Source organism: Leopardus geoffroyi, chromosome X (assembly GCF_018350155.1).
Source record: "Leopardus geoffroyi isolate Oge1 chromosome X, O.geoffroyi_Oge1_pat1.0, whole genome shotgun sequence".
Lineage (NCBI taxonomy): Eukaryota > Metazoa > Chordata > Mammalia > Carnivora > Felidae > Leopardus > Leopardus geoffroyi.
Genome location: NC_059343.1, coordinates 14182988 through 14206418, shown reverse-complemented (window position 1 = coordinate 14206418; position 23431 = coordinate 14182988). Strand labels below are relative to the sequence as shown.

Sequence of the window (23431 nt, the reverse complement as noted above, 5' to 3'; positions counted from 1 at the left end):
TCTGCCTGCACCACTCTGCACAGCAACCGAGCTGTTGTAGCTCAAAGCGCCCCCTTGTGGCAAGATGAATAACAGTCAGTGCTTTTCTCAGTGTTACCCAGTTTCTCAGTGTCTTCTCTCTTCCAGCTGAGCAACCTTTTTCTGATTTGGACCTACACATACTTTTAAATAGTCTCCCCCCTTCTTTCCTTTAATTCTTGCCCAGTTACCTCAGAAAATCCCTTTACTTTCCCTCTCCCTCTTGTCCTTAACCCTCTTCCTTGGCTATTCCACCCTTTCTTTGTTTTTGTTCCTCTTCTGAGTGACCAAATGACCCTAATCCAGTTGATAAACAGGAGAGGAGGGCTGCTTAGGCCCTTGGGCCGGAGGGAAAGAAACCCCTAGGACCTAAAGTGAAATTATACATCATAGCCAATCAGCAGTAAATGCTGATGAGTCCATATTCAAGCTACAAAAGGCTCTGGCCACCTCCCCTTTCTCCCCTAGCCTATCTGCCTGAATGAGAAATAGATTTTTGTATTTAGTTGTTTTCCCATGGTCTCTCATTTCCAATAGTGGGACAGTGTTGTTTTCTATTTTCACTGCAAGCGTTCTGTGTTTCAGCTATGTTGGGGGGCAAGTGAATATTTGTGGAGACCTCACCGTAAGGTATATAATATTCTACATTAAATGCCTTCCTAGTTCCTTGCAGCTGATTTGAAAATGAACCTTTGAACAAACAGGGTTTTAACTTAGGAGCTTAATGTACAAACCCATCGGGAGCATCAGCAATGCTATTTAAGATGCTCAGAGGAAATACGAGCAGTGGATCTGATAATGATGCCAGTGATGCCAGTAACGAGGTGACAACGGTGATGATGACAGCTTTGACAATGAGAATGATGAAGATGGAGACTGTGATATTGCCGACGACGATGGCGGTGGTGGCGATAGCCATGTTTTGTCGAGTACATTCCACGTGCCAGGCATGATGCCAAGCACTTTACCTGGATTATTTCCTTCAGTCGTTACAGCCACCTCAGGTCTGTAATCCCCGTTTTACAGAGAGGGAAACCGAGACTTAGAACTAACTTGCCCAAGGCCACACAGCTAGCAAAGCTAGGCAGAGCTGAAATTTGATTCTAGGCCTGTCTGAGTTCAAAGCTTGTACCTTGTGACCGCTGTCATGGGGGGCCCAGTGCCCAGGCTGAGGTTGGCACTCTTTCTGTGCTGATAGCTGTCGAGGGGCTCACATGCATTAGGAGAAAGGGAAAATCTGAACTCCAGTCCTTTGACTTCACAAATCTACACCCCTTCCTTCCAGTGACCCCTCAAAGGGTCTATTTCTGGCACACTAGTCTCTGGAAAATGTCCTGCTAATGACACGGGATTATAAACAGTCCTTTTCCCAGAACAAAAATTTAACCTTTGTATCTCAATCTAATTAGAAGTATTTTCTCTTCCAGAGGCAGGTTTTCCCCCTTCTTTGTTCCATATTTCAGAGGTTTCTTTATTGCCAAAAAAAAATCTCCAAAAATCACAGTGTTTTAAGAAGATAGACCCTGGCCTGAGGCCTGAAACGTGACCTGTGCTCCTGCACAAGATGGCCACTCAGGCGCTAGCACCTGAGGGTGTTTGGGGTTTTCTGTGTCCTGCAGAAGACTGTGGACCTTGACCAAATGCAGGGACAGACGCTCACTGACTGTCACAGCCCACTGTCTAGGTGAGTGTCCCCTGCTACCAATAGCCACTCTTCAGGATATCTTCCCATGATCCACCAAGACCCCAGGAGGAATCTTCTTTCCTTGTAGTTTCTGGAAAATAAGCATTTCTTCTCTACTTTAGAGAGGTCCTTGCCTTAACATCTCTTCCCGCTGCTGTCTCGGGACGGGCGTTCTTCCTCTAGAGACTTCCTGCTTTACCCCTGCAGGAAACGTGGGCCTTGAAGGAGCCCTAGTAGAAGCAGATAATCCTGGGAGAGTATCAATTGGTTACTACTTTGGGAATTGAGCCAAGAGAGAAGGCAACAAGCCTATGGAGAAAACAGTACCAGGGCAGAGAAATGGGAAGTACATGCCTAGCACACAGTAGGTGCTCAGATAGTTTTTGAAAGAACAAATAAATGAATGGATGTGAATACAGTTCCCGTTCTAGCCCTTATGCAGTCCTGCATGGCCCAAGGTCCACCATCCGTCCCTGGGGGCAGGCTAGAGGTAACTGGGAGTATGAAATGAGACCATAAATACAAAGACATATGACATTCTCCACCTGGGCAAAGAAGGAGGTAAGGCAAACCCGCGATGCTCCCCACCCCCGCCAGTCTCCCAGATCCCTCTTGTCCTCTACTGGAACATCATCATCTCTCCTGCTGAGTTGCAACATTTTTGTTCTTGCACTCCTACTAGAAAATAATTTTTGCACACTCCCCCAGTGCAACAGACACAAAATTATGCATCTACTTATATTTATTTGTTACATATGCTATAGAATAGAAAAATGGGAATAAAAAAAGATAGATGAGGAGGCATAATGACCCTAAATAAGTTTTATGGTGACCTTCCCCTGCTCCCGGGGAAGACCTCGCCGTCCCCTGGTGTCAATGATGCTTGGGCGCCCTGCTAGCCCCGCCTGACTCACCCACCTGTGCCAGGTTTCACCAAGATCGTGTGAGAGCCAAGAGTTGCAGTCTGTGCTCTCTGCGTAAATGCCCACAGCCTCTGGCCATCTAGATGAAGGGGATACTCAGTCCTAAACCACGAGGCCACCAATGTTTTCATAAATGAGATAACATGTCAGGGAACTGATTTCCAAAGCTCACCTGGGTGGTCATATTTCCTTTGGAGGGCTGTGTGGGTCCCTGGATATAAAAGGCAATCACCTCTAAGGTGGGCAACTATCTTGTGTATTCTCCATATTTTCACTAATTTGGGAACACGTTCACTTGACAATTGTGTTCACGGTTTCAGTAGAATGGCCCTGTGCTGGTGTTTAAAGCTCAGAAAATGGAATCACTGGGACAAGTAACTAACAAGTATTACACCCTATGGGAAGAGCAAAACCATTTTTTTTTTTTTTTTACCTAGCTGGCATTACTTCTTAGATATTTAGTGCATATCAGGTCCTGAACGGTGAAAGCACATCCACGTTGTGTTAATGGACGAAACTTATGCATTGCTCATTTAACTCCTGGGAAGTGGCTGGGGATTTTTATACAGAATTGTCAATCATTGGTGTGGTTAAAGTGCTGGATAGAAAGCAGAAAACAGACTCAGAATAGATGGAGGGGCAGGATTCTTAGCACAGTTCTCTGCCAAGTCAGCCTTCCAAAAGGGAGAGATGTGTCACCTTTTCCCCGGAGCAAGGGGACATGGGGAAACGCCATGAGATCTGGGGAGAGGTTGGGGGAGCTTGGGTTGATGGCTTTAGTTTTTCCTGTGAAGCACGAAGCCAGATCAGCCACTGGGAAGGTTGGCCAACCAGCTGCCTCATCCTCTGGCCTCTGAATTAAGAGTTCCCAACCTGACTGCACGATAGAATCACCTAGGGGATTTCTTAAACCCCCAGAGCCCCAGTTGCACCCCAGACCAATTAAATCAGAGTCAGGGTGGGGGGACCCAGACATCCATAGTTTTTAAAAGCTCCCAAGGGATTCTAATGGGCGGCCAAGGTCGGGAACCAGTGTTAAGCCCGAGCTCGTCAGACTTTAACATGCGTGTGCACAAAGCACCCAGGAGAGCCTGTCAAGGTACGGATTCTGATACAGGAGACCTGAGCTGGGACCCAAGAGCCTGCATTTCTAGCCAGTTCACGGAGATGATGCTGCAGCTGCTTCAGGGATCCCACTTGGAGCCGTGAGCACATAGAATATCCTATTTTGACCCGAAATAATTGATAACTGCCTACAGGCCCCGTAAAAATCAAAGCTGTCGATATTTTACAGTTGGACAACATGTATCTTGAGAGAATTATCAAGATATATATTTTTAAATGAATGTTGTAGAGGAAGAAATTCATCTTGATAGAAAAATCTAGATGAGGCTTATTTCAGTGGAAGAGGAGAGCAGGTCGCATCTGCCCGCTATTGGGGCTGAAGCCCCATACTCAGGAGCAAGGGCAGGGCCGGGGCCCGGGCGTGGAGTCTGCCCAGGGCAGCCCAGGCTCGCTAAGATCACTTCCCCTGAGGCTGGGCTTGCCTTCCAGTGACCTCAGGTCGTGCCCCTCAGGTTTGAGTTGCTATGAGGTAATCTCTGCCCCTCGTGCCTGGGTCCCCAGCCGTAAAGGGTTTGCTCAGGGCCACTGGGCTCTGCGGACCAGGGCCTTGTGATCATCTTGATAGTTGTTTCTGTGGGAAAAGTGCTCTAAAGTCACAAAATAAAATTAAGCCTCTCCCTAGAAGATGATTTGGGCCTCTGAAGGGCACTCCTGGAGCGCTCCAGGGTTTTTTTTTCCAAAATCTCTGCTCAGAAACCAGACTAGACCTGAGCTGGTCTTGAGACTCCGTCTTGGGTCAGTGGGGAGTTCACAGCCACGTTTGAAGTTCCTTCAGTTCGAGTTGGTGCAGGCTCTTCAGGGGGCCCTGGCATCATTTGGGATATGGCTGAGGGCATTAGGAGTGAGGGGACTGGCCTATGGGAGAGAGAGAGAGAGAGAGAGAGAGAGACACTCAGTGATAAATGCCCATAATGAGGAAATAGATGGACTCTAGGACCCAGAGAATAGTCTGAGTTATCTGAGCGCTCAAGTGTTTTCACTTTTTAAATTAAGCCATAAACGAATCCTTATTATAAAAATGTCAATGTGCAAGGAGGCCCGTAGGGTGATGCGAGTGCTTTGTGCGGCGCTCCGGAGGCAGCAGGCCTGCAAGGCAGGCATGGCTTTTGCAGCGGCACCTGGGGGAGCACGGATGTGGTGCTGGTCCCTAACTGACTGTCCCAGAGTTGGGCCCCAGGTCAGCTTCTGCGAGAATGTACCTCCTTATAAGGAAAACAGCACACAGGAAGCTTCACTTTGGTTTTTTCCTGGGTGCGTCAGAGAAACACCGGAACCTAGGGTGGACTCATTCACGTGCCCCTGGCTGGTGAAGGTGGGTGGCTGTCACGTTACCCTCCATGGTGCCGGTGGGGCCTGATCCTCTACTTTTGTCCCAGTGCGAGCATGGTGACCTTGGTAATAACTGGTCTCAGGCAAAATTTGGGTCAGACTTTCTGGGTCACGGTTTCCTCATCTGTAAGTAGAATCAGGAAGGGGATGGAGATGTGACCTTGACCACCCCTTCCAGCCTTGATGTGCGTGCCACGGTTCTGTAAACGGTGAGCCTGCACCGGAGGCTGGGCAGGAGAAGAAGCCAGACTCAGGAAGGCCTAGACGCTCATTCGGACACCCGTTCGTTCAGAAAGTGTTTCCTGAGCGCCTGCCATTCCCCAGAGGCGGATAGAAAGATGCGGCAGTGAGGCAGCCCCTCCCTCCTGGAGAAATGAGTGAGCAGGCAATCCCAATGTGAGGGGAAGGCTCAGGACTAGACAAGGGCAAGTTGGGGTGCTGTGTGGGAGCCCAGTGAGGTGGGGACGAGATCTAAGAGGAGGAAACCGCAGAGTCTGACAGAAGAGCAGGAAGGAGTTGGTCGGGTGACACAGAGGCCCAAGAGGGCTCCAGGCTGAGACACAGATCCCAGGGAGAAGCCGCCCCGACTTAGATCGGTAGCTAGACGAGGGCTCTGTATAACGGTTCTGTGATCCCACAGGTCGCTGAGCCCAAGTACTGCCCCAGACAGCCTCTCCTCACCCCCTCACTTGCCCTGGGCCCCAAGGCATTTCCCCCAGAGTCTCCAGCTGGGGGCCACATGGCCTATACTGGGGTGGACCCCAACCTTCCAGCTCTAGCAGCTGGCCAAGGGCCAAGAGATTGAGAGTGACCCACAGATCCAAATTGCCCACGCCCCATCCGGCCACCCTGCATTTACCAGCCCTGGCCCATACCCTTCCCCCATCCCCCCCATCATCACGGGTGTAGACAAGACAGATGGGTAACCTCATTTAAACCCATTTGCAGAAGATGTTTTGAAAAACCTGAACAAAACATTCCCTGTCCCCTCTGAAGCCATCGTGCCCCTTAGCTTGAGCATCAGTCGGTGGCTCCTAGGATACTTCCTGGTTTGTAGAGTTCCTCGGCACACCTGCTGCCCCATGCTAATCAGCGGGGAAGGGAGGACAGCTCTCTGCCTTCTCTCCAGTCAGCTTGTTTCTCACTCATCCTGGGGAAGGGATAGAGACTTGCCCTGTGAACTCTCATCTTACAAGCTGGTTGTGAGTGAGGGTCATTGCTGGGGCTTCCAGCACGGGCTCCTACAGCGGCTCCACTTACTCTGCCTGCACTGGGGGTACTCAGGCCCCCCGGCGGCTGACCCAGAGTTGGGGCACCCACCGGCAGGGTGAGTGACAAGGGGAAGGGGAGCAAAGAGAAAGAGAAGAACGTTTCTGGGAGGCAGGAGGGTGCGAGATGAAGGTAGGGCTACCGTTTCCTTTGCCCGTGTAGCCGAATACCAGCCTCATCTCAGCAGGCCAGTGGCTCTAGGGAAGCGAGCGGGGGTGCTCACAAGGCCTACTGCCCGAAGACAGGAACTCTAGTGCAGGGCAAGAAGGCCTGCATCCTCTCGGCCTCAGCCTTCCTGAGACAGATGTCAGGTGGGTGGGCGGGCATCTCAGCACCTATGAGGTACAGGGAGACCCTTAGATCTCCCACTGGGGACTCAAAGCTCCAGGAGCAGGGCTGGGGCAAAGCGGAGTGGAAGCGTGGGCCCAATCTCACTTCCCCCTCCTCCCACATGACAGCTGTGGACCTGCCTGACTACTTGGCCAAAGTAGTCATGGGGCGCCCCATGGGGGCTGTCCTCCCCAAAGACAGGAACTCTGGTGACCCTTCGGCTCCTTCCCCGGTGAGAGGGACAGAGGAGGGTCCTGGTGGACAAAAGAGAATAAGCAAACAGTTCGATGATTTTCTGGAAAGGACTTGGCCACCACTTTGAAGAAATCTCATGCTCGAGTGCTCTCTTTTACACAGCTCTGCAGGCACATGCACTCGGTGTTGAACAGGCGCTGGAGAGCACTGTTCTTGCCAAGAAACAAAACACACGAACGGGTGTGGCCCTCACAGCTTCCACTGGGAAAAGAAGCCTGGGATTAACCCTGAACTCGAATCCCACCATCAGTGTCCCTTATCCTAGTCACCTAACCTTCCTATGGAATCAGTTTTCTCATCAGCAAAATGGGCATAATTATAGGCCCCTCCTCATAGGGTTGTTCTGAGGATTAAGTGAAGTAATGCGTGGAAAGTTCTGAGCATTCTTGGCAGAGGCCTGGCACATGGTAAATGCCCAGTCCGTTTTGGCTCTGGCCATCTGTGAAACGAACAGGGGCCCCCTGTCCTGGCGAGGTCCCCTCCTCACACTCTGAACCAGAAGGTTCTGGGGGAGTGGGAGGCCTAGAACCAGGGCCAGGCAAGAAAGGAGTGAGGTTGGCAGGAAGAGGTGAGAGCTGGCACCTGAGCTAAGTTGTGGACCAAGAGCCGGGGGAAGAAGCCCTGAGAAGTCTGCCTTCTCTGCCTGGGAGGGGGCAGGGGTGTGCAAAGGAGGCAGAGGCGAGTGTGGGCCGGGGAGGGGAGGCTCTCTTGTCCAGAAGGGCAGATAGGTGCAGCCCCTTACATGCAAGCAGTCTTCAACTCACAGGAAGCCCAAAGATGGCACAGAACATGTCTTGACCTCTCCCAGTAGTTACCTCGAAGGCCATCAGAAGCCACCTCAGATGGGTGGCTCTGGGTGCCTTCTCTTCCCATTGCCATCCTTGTCCTCCCCGGCGCCTCCCCAGCTTCCCTTTAGCCTTTGCTCACCCCTCCCTGAGAGTCTTGGCCACTGGGAGGGACAGGGCAGACCCTTCTGGAGGAGATCCTAGGTTCTCAGGTCCTTTACAGGGCCGTGACCAAGTGGCCACCAAAGCTTCGTCCTGCTGATGTTGATGCCTCTCCTGACGTAACTTTGATGCCTTCTCACGCTAGCAAATCTCTGTCCGTGGAAAGACGTGTGCACCACTGAACTGTAATCTCCACTATAGCAGGAACCTTGTCTGTCAGGCTCACAACAGCATCTCCAGCCCCCAGCAAAGTGCTGGTGTGCAGTAGGCGCTCAGCCAATCAGTGGGTTGAATGAGTGAACGAATGAATGCGTGCGTGAAGGAATGAGTGAACAAGTGATATTTTCTGGGCGAAATCAGGGAACATTCCTCTCAGGAAAAACCAGGACCCTTCAGTTAGGGCAAGCCCCTGCAACTGCCCTGGCGTGGGCTGCCTCCCTACTCTGCCCGAAAGGCATCATTGGCCAGCACTCTGGGTCACCTCCTGGTTTCCAGAGGACACCCTGCCCCTAGGGTGCTGGGCTGTGGAGCCCTCCGTCAGAGGCACCACTGTGCACCCTGCTGAGGGCATTACCAGCGAGTCCTTCTCCCCAAAGTTGTGTGCACAGCATCCTTCTGCTTGCTGCCCTTCCTCCTGCTTCAGAGAAACTCCTTGTTCTATGCATTTGACACATTTTGATTGTCTGGAAGTATCACACGGTTGTTCATTTGTTAAAGCTGCCTTCCTGTAGCGAGGCCTTGTTTGTTTATTTCTACTCCTATGGTGTGCCAGGCGGGCTGTCCTACGGGTTGTGGAGGGTGTGTTGGTAATTTGGGGGTGAGGAGAGGAGGACGCGAGATGACCGTGGGACTAAAGTCTACCACAGCTCCAACAGGTGAGGTCGAGAATCTGAGTTGCCCAAGGCCTGCCCGGCAAGCCTGAGGATTATTGAATTATTATTGAGCCCAAGCAGACTCCAGGGCTGCACAGACCCCTGAGTTAGACATGGTGCCTGCCTTCTCCATGGTAACGAGGCTAAATATGGACGCGTTTCCATGGAGAGTCGTATCGCAGCTGCAGCCCTGCTTCCTCCAGGAAGCACCCGTGCTGGGTTCCTTGGGCCTCTCAGGAGGCCATCAGGGGTGCCAGGGATATCAGTGAAGAGTATCTCCCCGTTGAAGACGTTTGCTTCCAACAGGTGTTCCATTTCCCCAGCCCTAGAATCAGCGACGTCCCCTCTTGACAACTAGAAGAAGTTAGGGGAGGTCACGGGTCACGCAGAGGAGCTGATTAGGGAAAGCGACACTGGACCCTGTGAGCATTCGTGCAGTTATCCTGTCTCCACCTGGCTCCGTGGGGAGGGTTTGCCTGTTATGGGGAGGGAAGGAGATAGCATTGGTCAGAGGAAGCCCGTGAGACAACTGTGCCGATCCTTGTGAAAACACACTGCTGTTCTTTTCATCGAGCCTCTTCGGGAAGAACGATTGCTTGAAAGAGTTTTTAAGATGCTTTCTGTAAGTGGGATGTCCTGTTTCCACTTCCTTAGAATGTTCTAATGTGACAGAACCTTATTTTGTTTTTGAGGTAAAGTAAGTCAAGACTTGCGTGTGAGCAAGTCAAGTCTCCACGTTATCTTGACCGTCCCAATGGCAATGTGGAATGGAACTTTGTGTTTGGCGAAAACTAAACATATAAGCTGAGTATTAGGCTTAGAAATACTCTGTTTAACCTCTCTCGGCTGTTTAGTCATTACATCATCTGTGTTTATAGCTTAGTCGTCTGTTAAATTGGGCCTCTCCATGCACAGCTGATCACTTGGGTGTGTTTGTATATATTAGGCAATATCTATAGCATGTATGTGTACATAGAGGGACGGGTGTGCTCTGTGGTTCACTAAGATATGGAGACTCTTAAAAGACGTGGAGAGAGCACTTAAGGCAATTGTAAGTGCTCTCTGACGGAAGGTTCATGTTGTGATTTTGCCTTGCAGGCCCAGTGGCATCAGAGCCGAGTGATGGACGATCTGCAGTCCCAGAACCTCTCCATGGACATGACTGACTCCTCTCCCGCCTTGGGCAATAACAGACTGGAGAATGGCATGGCCCAGCTGATCACCACCGAGGCCTGGAACATCAACTCCACCGACCTGGTAAAGAAGGCCCTGGTGACCGTGCCGGCCCCATCCATCCTGAACCCCCCAGCCGAGTCTCAGGGCGGCATGGCTCTGAAGGTGGCGGCCACTGTGCTGCAGCCCCTGTGCCTCGGGGAGAGCCCGGTGGTGATGCCCATTCACATGCAGGTGGAGGGAAGCCCTGCGCCCGAGCTCAACCCTAACGGCCATGCGGCCTATGTCATGACCACGCAGGGCCCCGTGCAGCTGCCGGTGGTGCTGGAGCAGCACGTCTTCCAGCACCTCAACTCCCCTCTGGTCCTGCCGCAGGAGGCCCCGTGCTCCTCCAGTGCTATCCACAACAACCTGTTCCAGGGAGCCGAGGACCCCGAGGCCCGACCGCAGCTCCTGGACCTGCGGATCCCCAGCCGGCCACAGGAGCCCACGTTGCCGTTTGAAGCTGTGCTCCAGAATTTGTTCCCCTCACAGGGCGCTCTGGGCCCCCCACCCTGTCAGCCTCCTCCTGGATACGCGCCTGTGCCCCCCCAGCCCTTTAACTCCCCCCTGTCCCCGCTGGTCCCTCCGGCCACCCTCCTGGTACCCTACCCTGTGATCGTCCCCTTGCCCGTGCCCGTCCCCATCCCCATCCCCATCCCTGTGCCTCAGAGTCCCGAATCCAAGCTCAGCTCCGGTTTCCCCAAGCCGCCATCTTCCTTCGGCCTACACCCCTTCAAAGGCACCCCTAGCCCTCTGGAGAAGGAGGAACTGAAGCCCTTCGATATCCTGCAGCCGAGGGAGTACTTCCAGCTTAGCCGCCACACGGTCATCAAGATGGGGAGTGAGAACGAGGCCCTGGATCTGTCCATGAAGTCGGTGCCCTGGCTTAAGGCTGGCGAAGCCAGTCCCCCCGTCTGCCAGGAAGATGCGGTCCTGGACCTGTCGCTGGCAGCCCACCGAAAATCTGAGCCTCCCGTTGAGACCCTGTATGACAGCAGCAGCTCAGTGGACAGCCCAGGTCACGCCGGCGGCACGGAAGTGCCCTTTGCCCCTGCCGCAGCACACGGGGCCTCGGCTGTGATGGATAGCCACGTGGGCGGCAGCAACCCCGCCCAGCTGCCCGGCCAGCCCGGCCAGCCCAGCGGCGAGGTCAAGGCTGAAAATCACATGGAGATCGTGAGCGAGTCCCAGGCCGCCAAGGTTATCGTCTCGGTGGAAGACGCCGTGCCTGCCATCTTCTGCGGCAAGATCAAAGGCCTCTCGGGCGTGTCCACCAAAAACTTCTCCTTCAAAAGAGAAGACTCCGTGCTTCAGGGCTATGACATCAATAGCCAAGGAGAAGAGCCCATGGGAAGCACAGAGCCCCTTAGGAAACCCGTCAAAAACAGGAGCATAAAGTTAAAGAAAGTGAACTCCCAGGAAATACACATGCTCCCGATCAAAAAACAACGGCTGGCCACCTTTTTTCCAAGAAAGTAAATAATGGCTTTTTAAAATTTTTATGATTATAATATGGGGAAAGGTGCATTTGGTTTTATAAAAAGGCATTTAAAACAAATTATCTTTGTTAATTATTTTGGGGAGTAGTTGGGAAGCGGGAAGGCGAATTGGCTCTAGAGGCCCTGTAAGCTAGTATTGTTTTCTTTTTTAATTTTTGACTTTTCACAAATGAGTAAATAAGAGCAACCTATTTTTCAAGCAGATTGCACATTTTTTGCAGCTTTAATGGAATATTGGGTGAATCAGAGGGGTAAAAAAGCTATTTTCATTGCCACAAAGTGCTTTGATGATGTAATACCTAATAAAGGGTAGGATGAATATTTCACAATAAATGTTTGTTTGCACTAATTGGTTGCAGCATTCTATCATTTTGTAAATTTGCATTCCTTAACTGGTGTGGTTTGGCCAAAACTGTTGCTTGTAAAGCGCTACAAGTTCTTTGTGTTTTGAGACCTGAGCTCTCCAGGCGTATGGGGCAAAGAAGAATTATATTGGCCTATGCCACCATTAAAAGAAGACTAGGAATATGTACGGCCTGGAGCCAGTCACTTTCCCCTCTAAACGTTGCTTTCTTCATTTGTAAAAATGTGGCACAGAGAAGGAAGAGGTGGGGAGGTGAGTTTCAAGCACCCGAGGCCCTTTCCAGTTGACATAGACCCTGGGTGTGGAGAATTCTGTGTCTGAGCCTTCTGTAGACCAAAACCGACAAATGTGTCTAAAAGGAAAATTTACCTGCTTCCTCCCCACCCCCCCCCCTCAGAATTTAGCTGGAGAGGACCTTCTTTTCAAAGGCAGTAACAGCATTGTTCTGAATGACTGAAAGTCTTGCAAGCCAAAAGTATTACTGAAGACCCCTCAGAACGAGAGGTAAGTCCTTTGCTGGTGGATCAGGAGATGCCCCATAAACGTTCCTGGCTTGGGATAGAGATGCTTGGGAGTGGGGTTGGGAAGGGAAGAGAAAGTCGTTCCTCCTTAGTTTAGGCCAGCGGTTCTCAACCGGGGGTGACGGTGCCTCCCCAGGGAACATCTGGCAATGCCAGGAGACACTTTCGGTTGTCTCAGCTGGGGAGGATGCTCCTGGCCTCTGGTGGGTAGGGACGGAGGGCATTGCTGAACATCTCACAGGCACGGGACCCCCCGCAACAGCAGATGATCCGGCCCAAACGTCAGTGGTGCCGAGGCTGAAAAACACTGGCTGAGCCATCTCTCCGTGGACGAAAGCGAGGCACCTGGAAGAAGGGAACAGCCCGTGGCTCTTCCCCGACAGCACAAAGCCGCCCCTGCAAATGAGGCAGTTTGAGTGTACATTTAAGCTAGATCTGCTAGGCGGCACATCGCACTTGTGTCTGAAACCGTGCTGGCGACAGACTGATGATGGCATGCCTGCTTTTAAACTTAGAGCTCTTTCTTTCACTTCTTGCAATTAGTATGTATCCAGCTGTTACCGTGAACATGAACAGGAGGAAAAGCAGTTGCGAGACTGTTCTTTTATTACCAGGCTCTCTGTGTATAGGGTTACCATTTCAGCTGGTGCTGTACTGAACACCCAGAACGGCTTTTCTTTTTCCTGCTCTTTTCCTATGCCGTTAAAATTTATTTTTCAAAGTGCGACGTGGTGGTAATCACCACACAGCCGTTGCTCGTCAGGCTAGCTTAGTCCCGTTCAACGGCACCCGCCAGACTCCATCCCTCCGCCTCCACACAGTGCAGGCTTTTTCCACTTTTACGCCCGTGGTGGGTTTCTGGCCGTGTTTCCTGAGCATGGCATGTGTGCTAGTCTCAACTACAACAACACAAACGTGCCCGGGGGCTTGCACTTGCCGTTTACCCGATGTCTCTTCTCACCACGTTCGCGGTTGTCTCTGCTGCCCCTGCAGCCCGGGGGGCCGCCTTTGTACACCGGCCAGCAGGGGACCCGGTTCACAGTGTCCTGGGAACACCTGCTGCTTACCCGGCTTTGAGGGAACAGGATTCTCAATTTGGCCTTTAGAAGAAGCCAGTGCTTAAAGCTGAGTGACATATAGGTGGAAAGGAAGGCATTTGCAGCCTCTAATTACATTATAAACCTCAAGCCACAAATCTCTCTTTGATGGGTCTCGAAATGCCCCTTTCTCCTAAGACGTCAGTGCTGCTTGGGTGAGAATTGTTGGCTCCACAGCCAACCAGGGTGTTGAGTCAGCACGGGCTGTCTCCTACCCTGGGTCGGACTCCCACCCACCCATGCTGCGCTTAGCCCCAGGCCCTGTCATTCGTGGCTGGGGGGGGGGGGAGCTTTGGGAAGAGGCCGCTGTGGCGTGGGGAGACGTGCCCACTGAGGTCTAGGAGGGCCACACGCGGTGTTGTCTAGGGACCGGGCTTGTGCCACTGGGGCAGTGATACCCTCTGCTTGCCCCTCTTCCCAGCCTCTGACGGGAACTGGAATCCACTTGGCTACCTGCATGCAGGCCAGGGAATCAGGAGAAGAACAAAGGGCTTGTTGCTGCGGCCAAGGTGAGCCTATGGACCCCTGGTGGTTCGGTTCCATGCTCCCTCCCGAGTCAGAAGTTCGCAGCCTTTCAACACAAACTTTATCTAAGAATTATCAGCCTGGAACCATGATTCCTGGTCTGAGGCATGTGATCCACACAAGGGTCACAGGGGGGGTGGGGGGTGGGCACTGGCAAACTTCAGGCCCCATCGTTATTCTGCTTGATTCAGAGAGCTTTGGTCACTTACCTCCCCACCCCTCACAACTGTCTCCAGCTAACCGCGTTTAAGGTTTCGGCGGGATTTCTATCAGACTCTTTCTCATGACTTAATTTCCCATTTCTTCTAAAAAAAAAATGTTTGGGTCAACTAGCCTACAGAATAGCTTTTCAGAGTCTTTTAGGAAATAGAATTAGTCCCCAAGAATGTTGATAATTTGCTCGGACTTGTCACGATGGCTTCGGCTGGCTTCAGTTCAGAAATGATAAAAAATTGGAATGACTTACAAAAATCCATATTTGGGGGTAGTGATCCTCCTGGTAAAATAAAAACTAGAGAGAAAAATGAAAGATTTAAAGACAGTACAGTTACTGTCCTAACCAAGGAAGTCCTCGACAGTGAGTAGGAAATTCTAAAGTGAGATCAAAGATTTGTTTAGATTCAAATGCAAAACTCTCATACTTTAAGCATGAAAAAGTACATCTGCAATGGTGAAAACTCCAAGCAAAAGGAGGAAGGGAGGAGAGAGGGAGGGAGGGAGGGAGGGAGGGAGTGAGGAAGGAAGGAAGGATGGAGGGAGGGAGGGAGGAAGAGAGGGAGGAAAGGAGGGAAGGAAAGGTAGCCAATTACTGAGAGATGATGTCAATATAGTGATTATCTTCATAAACAGCATAATTAATACAGCAGGAAAGGATTTAGATTCCATTTTACGAGTGAGGAAATTGAGGCTCAGAAGAGTTTTCTTCTTTCAGTTTTTAAGTATCAACAACTTAAAATATGTACTTTGCAATGATTCTTAAATATCGGGTTTGAAGCCCAATGAACCCACAGGAATTTGGATCCTTTTGGGGGCAAAACCCAGTATGAATTAGTGAAGAGTCTGAATTACAGATTTTTTTTTTCAATTATTTTCGAGACCATTCCAGTTAACTGCAATGCCCAGAGCACCTGGTGCAATTGTAAAGGGAGATTTCAAGCTGAAGGGTGGCGATGCCAAACCTCTAAAAGCCACACTCAAAAGCTGCTAAGCTGAAAACTTTAACAGCAGGGAAAAAAGCGTGAGAGGTCATTCTGGCCGACTTTACTCCTCATTAAATAAAAAAGGCAATTTTCCAGAACAGCTCACTACCACCAGGTCAAATAACTGACCTCCCACATCAGTGAAACAAAATAGGGTGTATTTGGGGTCCTCAGGGTGCCATTTTAATAAATTGCTATTTATTTTAATTAACGTATTGGTGGATTTTATAGTAAGTAGCATATATGAGTGCTGGAAAGAACTAGTTCCAAATATTGCAAATAATCCAACTGAAACTGTTATTAGACCAAGGGATTTCTAAGCAAAGTGAGATTGTAGCAATGCCCTGCCGAAATTGTGAACAAGTTCAAGTTAAAGGAGATGAACTGTTAAGGTTTACTGTATTAACCCAACTTGTAGGTTATTTTCCATCTGTGTTCTAGATATACACTCAAAAAGTGTAGGCTCACCCTGCTGATAAAGATAAGTCACCTGGAAGCTGTCCACCCTCTGCTTAAATAATTTTTGAAATCGAAGGTTTGATAACCAATTAGTAAGAATTTAATGAACCTCTTTATATCGATAGCCCCACGCTGTCAGTCCCGAATGGTTCTGGGAATTCAGTTTTATTTAAAATCCCTTCACATAAGGAACTTGGAGAGGTGTTTTCAATGCAGAAATTTTCAGTGGGTCACATTTCAAGCCACGGTAAGAAACAATGAACAGACCAAATTCTTTGAAAGCAGGAACTGAACCTTATTTCTTGACTTCAAGGTTTCTCCACTTTGGCACTATTAACATTTGGGACCGGATGATTCTCTGTTGTAGGGCACTGTCCTGGGCACTGTAGGATATTGAGCAGCATCTCTGGTCTCTCGCATGAGATGCCAGTAGCCCCCCTCCCACCTGCCCCGCATCGCCCCAGTCGGGACAACAAAAATGTCTGCAGGCATTGCCAAGAGTCCCCTGAGGGGCAAAGTCACCCCTGGTTGAGAAACACTGTTTTATCCCCAGGGTTTGTTTTATTGTACCTGGTCCACAGCAGGACCTCATAAACTCTTTGCAGAAAGAATTTAATCAAGAAATGATCCAGGATAGAGATCTGTACCTGGTACCCTACTCCTATCTTCTGGCTTACCACCACGTGCCTGATCTGACCAGGAAACTATCCTTTGGAAACTATTCATTCGTCCAAAGGGCCATCACTCATCCAGCATGTAACAGGGCCCTCTAGAAGCTTCTCCCTAGAACACAGGGTTCAGCAAATCTATGACACCTCACAAAAAGGGCTGGAACTCAGCCAGTTCTGAAGGGATGCCTCACCAACACCATGAAACTCGAAGGAACCGTTACTCAAAACTCACCCTATGATGACCGTTCGTCAGTCTTATTTGCAAGGGCAGCCTAACCCAGGAAGTTACAAACATTGCCAGGAAGTTGGGTGTATTGTACTTTTTCCCCATGTTTTACGTGAATTCTTCTTGATGCCCTTGAGCCTAGTCTTTTGCCTGTCCTTAATGGAAACAAAAGCCGAACCTCCTCCTCCTTTAAACACCAGATCTTTCCGCGGCTTCCTTCCCTTGGACTCGAGTCCCATCTCCTCTCGCGCGCTCTGAGCTCCTACTGTGTAGTCCTTCTGTCATCTGGGTTGCTCTTTCCCCAGTTTCTCCATTTACTTTGTAGAGTCAAGAACTCCAGGTAGGTGACGGAAATGTTCTAAAATCGACTGCGGTGATGGTTGTACAACTCTGTGAATATACTAAAAAAAATTGAATTGTACCATCTAAGTGGGTGAATTGTATGGTATGTGAATTGTATCTCAGTAAAGCTGTTATCTTTTTAAAAATAATAAAAGAACCCCAGATCGAAATTGGGACTGCTTGTGGGTTCCAGCAAAGCCTCCTAGAGCTAACTAGTTCCTTCCCATCTTTGGTCAGTTATGTACCTCGGGTAACATATCTCCACTTCCCATTGGGCCCTGACGTCTTTGATGAGTTATTTCCTGCTTACACCTCCTCATTTCCCTCTGGACCCCGCCCATCTCACTCTCCCAGGTTTCTCTTTACCATCAGAACTTTGCTGGGAGCATCATCGGTCCATGTCTCGTTTCTCTGAGTCTTGGATTCCTTCTTCCAAGTGGTTTGCCCTGAATAGGCCTTCCCAGGCCTTTAGCTTGGTCCTCACCATTTCTCTCCCAGGGTTCAAACTATATTTGGCCACAGCCTCTTAATTCAAGCAAAGTCACACAAAGGAGACCAGTGTATAAAAGAATCACACAACAGCAGCCGCTCTGGTCTGGAGTCCCGCCTGGCCCTGTGACTACAGCAGCTGTCACCCCACAGCACCCTCTCCATCAGGACTTCGGATAGCAGAGCTGCGTACCTTCTACTATTTTCTCTCTTACATCTTCTCCATGAGCAGAGGGGACATTCGGGGCACATGTGGTCCAGTGACCTCCAAGCTCAGAATTAGGAGACCAGGTTCCCGACTATCATTCCCTCCTCTGGAAGGAGGGCTGGGCACCAGCACCAGAGAAACGGTCAAGGACCCAAGCACTATCCTCACAAAGCAAAGACTCGTCCCCTGACTACAGGATGCAGCAGGAATCTGTCCCCAACGTGGCCACGGTGGCAGTGGAGACTGTTGAAATGCCTTCATGAATCCCGTCCTCCTTGAGGCAAGGCCAGCATACAGAACAGAAAGTTGGTTCTTATCAAGTGATGCTTTTTTAATGCAGCATTATGATTTCAAGTGCCATACTAATGGAAACCGGCTAACAAGGTCTTGCCTGGCAGAAGTCCATGGGGGAATCTTGTTAGTACAGGGATAACATTATTGGTGAAGAGGGTATCAACTATTTGTAGGTGAATGGGTGCTCCTAAGGTACTTGAGGGTGGATGAGAACAGTGTGTTTTCTCTGTGTGGCAGGGGGTGGGGGAACGCGACCTGGCAGGCAGTAGAAGAGCCAGATAATGGAGGGCTCATTCTTTAAGCCCTGAGACCGTTTTATTGCAACTGTTTTCAATGGGAATCTTTTCAAAATGCATCAAGCACCTGGCAGGGGTAACCCTTCCTTGACTCTGTCATTGTGCTGGCCACAGGTGACTGGCCTAGGCAGGAATGATATGATGCCCTGCGGGGCGTCCAGGGGAGAGAGCCATTTGTCTCCAGCTTGTGTCGCTCTCCCGTCCCCAGTGCACACTGCACACTGGTGCCTTGCTTCCTTTTCATGTCCCTTCTTTTCTTCCATGACGGCAGGGCATGCCTGGACAGCCATCACTAGCCAACGGGCTCTCACCCATAACCTGGCCCATAACACGAGATGGTCCCCACTCCCCTGGCAAGTGCCTTGTCACTGCCCTGTGAAGCCCAGCCCCAGCGTCCTGTCTAGAAAGATCCTCTGTGGCTCCTTTCCTCCACACACTTCCCTGAAACCCACTACAGGGCAGTGAGACTCTAGGGAAGGCCTCTCTCCCTCCCATCTAATTGAGCAAGCGAGGTTCTGGGCTTTAGGTTGGAAGCTCCCTGAGACGGGCCCACATCGTAGAAGTGACTGCTGCGTCCATGGCCCACAGTGCAGAGTAGCTAGGAAGGCCTCGACAGTTGCTTAATTGAACTGAAACACAGAGTCCCTTCTTTACTTTCTTATTTATCACTTCTTGGCTGTAGTGGCCCCTGCCCTTGACTCGGCCACTGTCAGGCCCTTCTCCTGTGGGCTTATTCTGGATCCTGGTGATTTATGCAAGTACCAGATGCACAGGACACTGTATTTTAGACATTTCGCTTAGAACTTGCCGGTCCTATTTATTAACTCTTCAGGCCCTTCCCTTGTTGCCACCATGAAGGTTAAAATCCAGCAGAATCCTTTTGGGCCATTGCAAATTTCCAAATTAACGAAGTTGGAATCAGTGTCTCACTGAAGTTTCTCCCTCCCTTCCTTTGCTTCTCCCTCCCTCCCTCCCTCCCTCCCTCCCTCTCTCTCTCTCTTTCTTTTTGTTCTTTGGTAACATTCAGAAGTGCTGCTTCTGTTTCATGTTATAAGTGACAATAATTACCCAGGGAGCCATGGCACCTCTCAGGCCCCATCTCGCCTACTCCCTGGGTGCTTTTACCCCGCTCCCTTCTTAGCTTTCCTGGTGCACCTCTCGCCACACTCTCCTGTCTCCCGAGTGTGTCTTCCTTTCCCCTCCGGACAGTGAGGCTGACGTTCCACCCTGTTCTCCCTCTCTGCTGCAGACGCAGCCCCCCTCTGTGGCTGCAGTCCTCACCCACGTGCCCTCACCCTGTGCCCCCATCTGCTCTGCTAGCGGTGGCCAACATCTTCATTGTGTTGATTCCTCTCCATCGCCAGCCCTTCACACTCAGACACCCGAGGTCCTACCTGCCATCTTCACAGGGCGATCCTCTAGGTACTTCAGACTCGTCACCCCTAAGACTTAATGCAGCGTCTCCCTTCCTCACCCCAGCCGTGGACTGGACTGAGCTGCACACCCTCTACCGCCCCTTCCCCACTGCCCAAGTGAGAAACGGGAGGCTGGTCTCTGTGACCTTGCCCTCTTCTTCACCTCCCACATCCCCTCTTGCTCACTTTGCCTCCTTGATCTTCCCCAAATCCACCATTCCTTTCCTCCACACTTACTGTTCTTGACCCAACCAACATCATTTGCCCATGCTTCTATTTTTTCTCTTTTAAAGATTTCACTTTTTTAAAAGTAATCTCTACACCCAGTGTGGAACTCGAACCCACAACCCCAGGAACAAGAGTCCCATGCTCCACTGACTGAGCCAGCCAGGCACCCCTTGCCTCGAGTTTTAGGTTTTTTTCAACATTTATTCATTTTTGAGAGACAAAGAGAGCGCAAGCGGAACAGGGGCAGAGAGACAGGGAGACAGGATCTGAAGCAGGCTTCGCACTGTCAGCACAGAGCCCGACGGGAGTCTTGAACGCAAGAACCATGAGATCATGACCTGAGCTGAAGTTGGACGCTCAACCGGCTGAGCCACCCAGGTGCCCCCCTTGCCTAGACTTTTAAAATGGCCTCAGAACTGGGTGGGGACCATGCCTCCATTTTCAGCCACTGCCTCCAATCTCTTTTCTATCTTCCACCAGAATAGTTTTGGTAAAAGCCAAATCTTACCATGTCATTCCGGGATGTAAACGCTTCTGGTGTTGGATTTATCCTTACACCCTGAAGAGGCCTCCTATCTCCAGCCTTCTGAGATCAGACTCCAGACCACCTCTGTGACTGGAGCTCTCCCCTTCACCCCTGTGGATACGCTCCAGGAATACAGAAGGTTAACAGTTCCCAGCATAAGCTTCTGTGGGTCCACCCTTCAGTGCCCTGACACTCCTTCTGGCTAATTCTTCAAGATTTAGCTCAAAATAACTCGTCCTCCAGAAAGGTTTCCGGGACTACTCCAGCATAAGCTGCCTCCTGCCCTCCCACGACAACATGTGTACTCATATATCATTTTGTCCATCTCGCTCATTTGAAAGCATGTGTCTGTCCATCCCACCATACCATAAACTGCTCTAGGGCCAAGGTCAAGTTCATTGTATCTCTTACACCTAGCACAGTGCATGGCATTTAGGGAGCCTTCAATTTAACTTAAGCTAGGAGGTGGCTAGGGACTCTTGATAGAAGTTAGAAGCGCTGGCTTTAGAGTCAGAGTCTGGATTCAGCTGCCACTTCTCCTTTCTCCCGTGTAACTTCACGCAAGTCACTTCATCTCTCTGTTCCCACTTCTTCACCTGTAAAATGGGAATAATAAAATACACGAGGTAATGCATTTGAGGCACCAAGGACAGGGTGCTTGATACATTCTTTGTGTTACATTTTGTTTATGGGTAGTGACAGAGAGCAAGGCCAACAAATGTCACAGAAATTCCTGATTTTGTAAAGTCTTTAATTGCAGCTGACATATTTTTAGGTTCCACTTCGTTCCACAAAGGTAGGTGTCTAGCCAAGCACTTTCACGCCCTCCTCCAGGCTACTGACTAATAGTTGAAGCATCTTCAATGTCATCTCATTTTCCTTCTGGGCCTGAGAGAGGGTTGCTCACTCGCCCATCACCAGGAGAAGGGACTAGTCAGAAAAGGAGAGGAATAGGGGCGCCTGGGCAGCTCAATCGGTTGAGCACCCGACTGAGCCTTAGGTCATGGTCTCGCCACCTGTGAGTTCGAGCCCCGTGTCGGGTTGTGTGCTGACAGCTTGTAGCCTGCTTTGGATTCTGTTTCTTCCCCTCTCTCTGCCCCTCCCTCCCTCCCTCTCAAAACTAAATCAACACTTAAAAATTTTTAAAAGAAAAGGAGATGAAGAGACTGGCGTGGAGAAAAAAACCTCAGAGGCAAGTCTGACCATGGAATCAGAGTGATACCTGTTCTTTAAGTTGATTCTCTTTTGGATTCCTCATCTGTGGAACCACGACTCGGTGGCATTCTCGTGGGGAGTGGGGATCAGTGACATAAGGCACATGCCCGCGGCCCTCCAGAACCAGGGCGCATTCCCTCCTGCTCCTGCAGCCGATGGGCCCCAGGGACAAGCCCTGTCCAGAGGCAGCTGGCTGCTTGGCCTCACGGTCCAGTGAAGGCCACGGCCCAGGGGCAGCTGTGTCGCGACGCCGTGTCGCTGTGCAGCCCCGGGGGCCAGCAACCTCGTGGGCCAGGCCATGGGGCCTTCCTCTGAGGTAAATATATAGAGCGGTTCTCCCTTTTATCAAACTCTTCTTATAAATATCTGATGTCCTACGGCAGATAAACCTTTATTTGAATTAGAAATATAAATTCGCTTTACAAGAGATAACAGTAGTTCCTTTTTTCGATGAGAGAGGTTTCTTGTGTGCCCTTTAAACAAGATCTAGCATGTGGGAAGCCTCTCAGGAGCACAGCTACTAGACAAATTGGGGGCAACTGTATATGAAATTACTACGGGAAAGGGTCTTTGAGGTCAGTGTGGAAAAGGAATCCCTCACTCATCCTGTGTAAGAGCTCCTGACCTCCAACACAGAGAGAGGAGCCTTTGCAGTAAAGGGATTTTTAAAAAGTCAGAACAGCCTCTGCTTCTCGGCTGGCCCACTGGGGAGAAACCGCCCTGTACCCACGCCGTCTTTGCTGGGAGGACAGCGCCTCCTGCCGGCAGCCACGGCGACAACCGCAGGGCACTCCCGCACACACAGTGGTGGGGACACAGGCACCTTGCTAATGACTTTGGTCCTCTGGAAGAAGCTAGTCTGTGAGCAACTTCGAGGACATTCGTGGGAAGGATCCAGATCGAAAATCCTCGGGGGCCCAAGCTTTCAGGAAGGAGCCCCCTCACCCTTTAGTGGTGGATGGAAAACCTCGTTTCAGCCAAGCCAGGGAGAGAGGCCGAACGACACGCCGGAGGACGCCACGTGCTCAGAGCGCACGGAGCCCAAGCGGCTGCCCCGACCCTCGCGGGGACGAGAGAAATGCAGGCGGCGAAGGGCGGTGGGCCTGTCGGAAGGCCACAGGGAAGGACAGACGGCCAGGTCTCCGAGCGAGCGCGAGCCCCTGACTCGGGCCACTGGCCTCGGGGGAGGCGGGCCCCTTGCCCGCAGCGCCAGGGCCGCCACCCGTCGCCCCTCGAGGTGCCTGTCCTTACCCCGGGCTGCCCCTGGATTCGCCAGGGGAGCTGTAAGGAGTCCCAGCGCCCAGGCCTGGGGCCCAGAGGTTCCCGGGGCGCGGGGCAGGGGAGGCAGGGCGCTGAACTTGCCCCATTCCGGGGGATTCTCGGGCATCGGGCTGAGGGGCACCGCTCTGTAGGCCGCGTGGAGCCGGTCACCGGATCAGTGCATTTGACTCTCGCGTCGCCCCGGCCGGTTCACGTTACCGACCCGGTTTCCGTGCAGCAGGAAGCGGCGAGCCAGGCCCAGGGTGCGGCAAGGAGAGCTGGGAAGTACTGTCCATGCGACCCAGAGGACCGCGGCCCACTCTGCCCACGAGACACAAGGGTACAGCATGCTCACAGAGCAGCGCTGACCGTGTGGGGCGCGGGGCTCTCGGCGGGCTTCTAGTCGACTCCGTGACAACCTCTGCAACGCGGGGGATGGGCCCCAAGGCCCGCCTAACGATTGCCATCCGAGACGTGTGTGTGTGTGTGTGTGTGTGTGTGTGTCCCTGTGCGAGGGAGAGAGAGTGTGCGGGGGAGAGAGTGTGGGGGGGAGGGAGGGAGGGAGACAGAGAGAAAGGAAGGGAAAGAATGCGTGGGAGAGAGAGAGAGAGAGAGCCAGGGAGACAGAGC

The 23431-nt window shown here is 51.3% G+C and overlaps 1 protein-coding gene across 4 annotated transcripts in view; it reads left to right on the top strand.

Moving 5' to 3' along the window:
- The window catches only part of RAI2 (retinoic acid induced 2), a 59932-nt gene extending 48117 nt beyond the window's left edge, over positions 1 to 11815 (top strand). For 2 of the 4 annotated variants that reach the window (XM_045471089.1, XM_045471088.1), the window contains exon 2: positions 9851 to 11815. In XM_045471089.1, the coding sequence (XP_045327045.1) occupies positions 9875 to 11446 (1572 nt within the window). In that variant the 5' untranslated portion in view covers positions 9851 to 9874 and the 3' untranslated portion in view covers positions 11447 to 11815. The remainder of the gene's footprint in view (positions 1 to 9850) is intronic. The other 2 variants (XM_045471091.1, XM_045471090.1) reach the window with 2 other exon arrangements.
- Positions 11816 to 23431: the final 11616 nt, after the last annotated feature.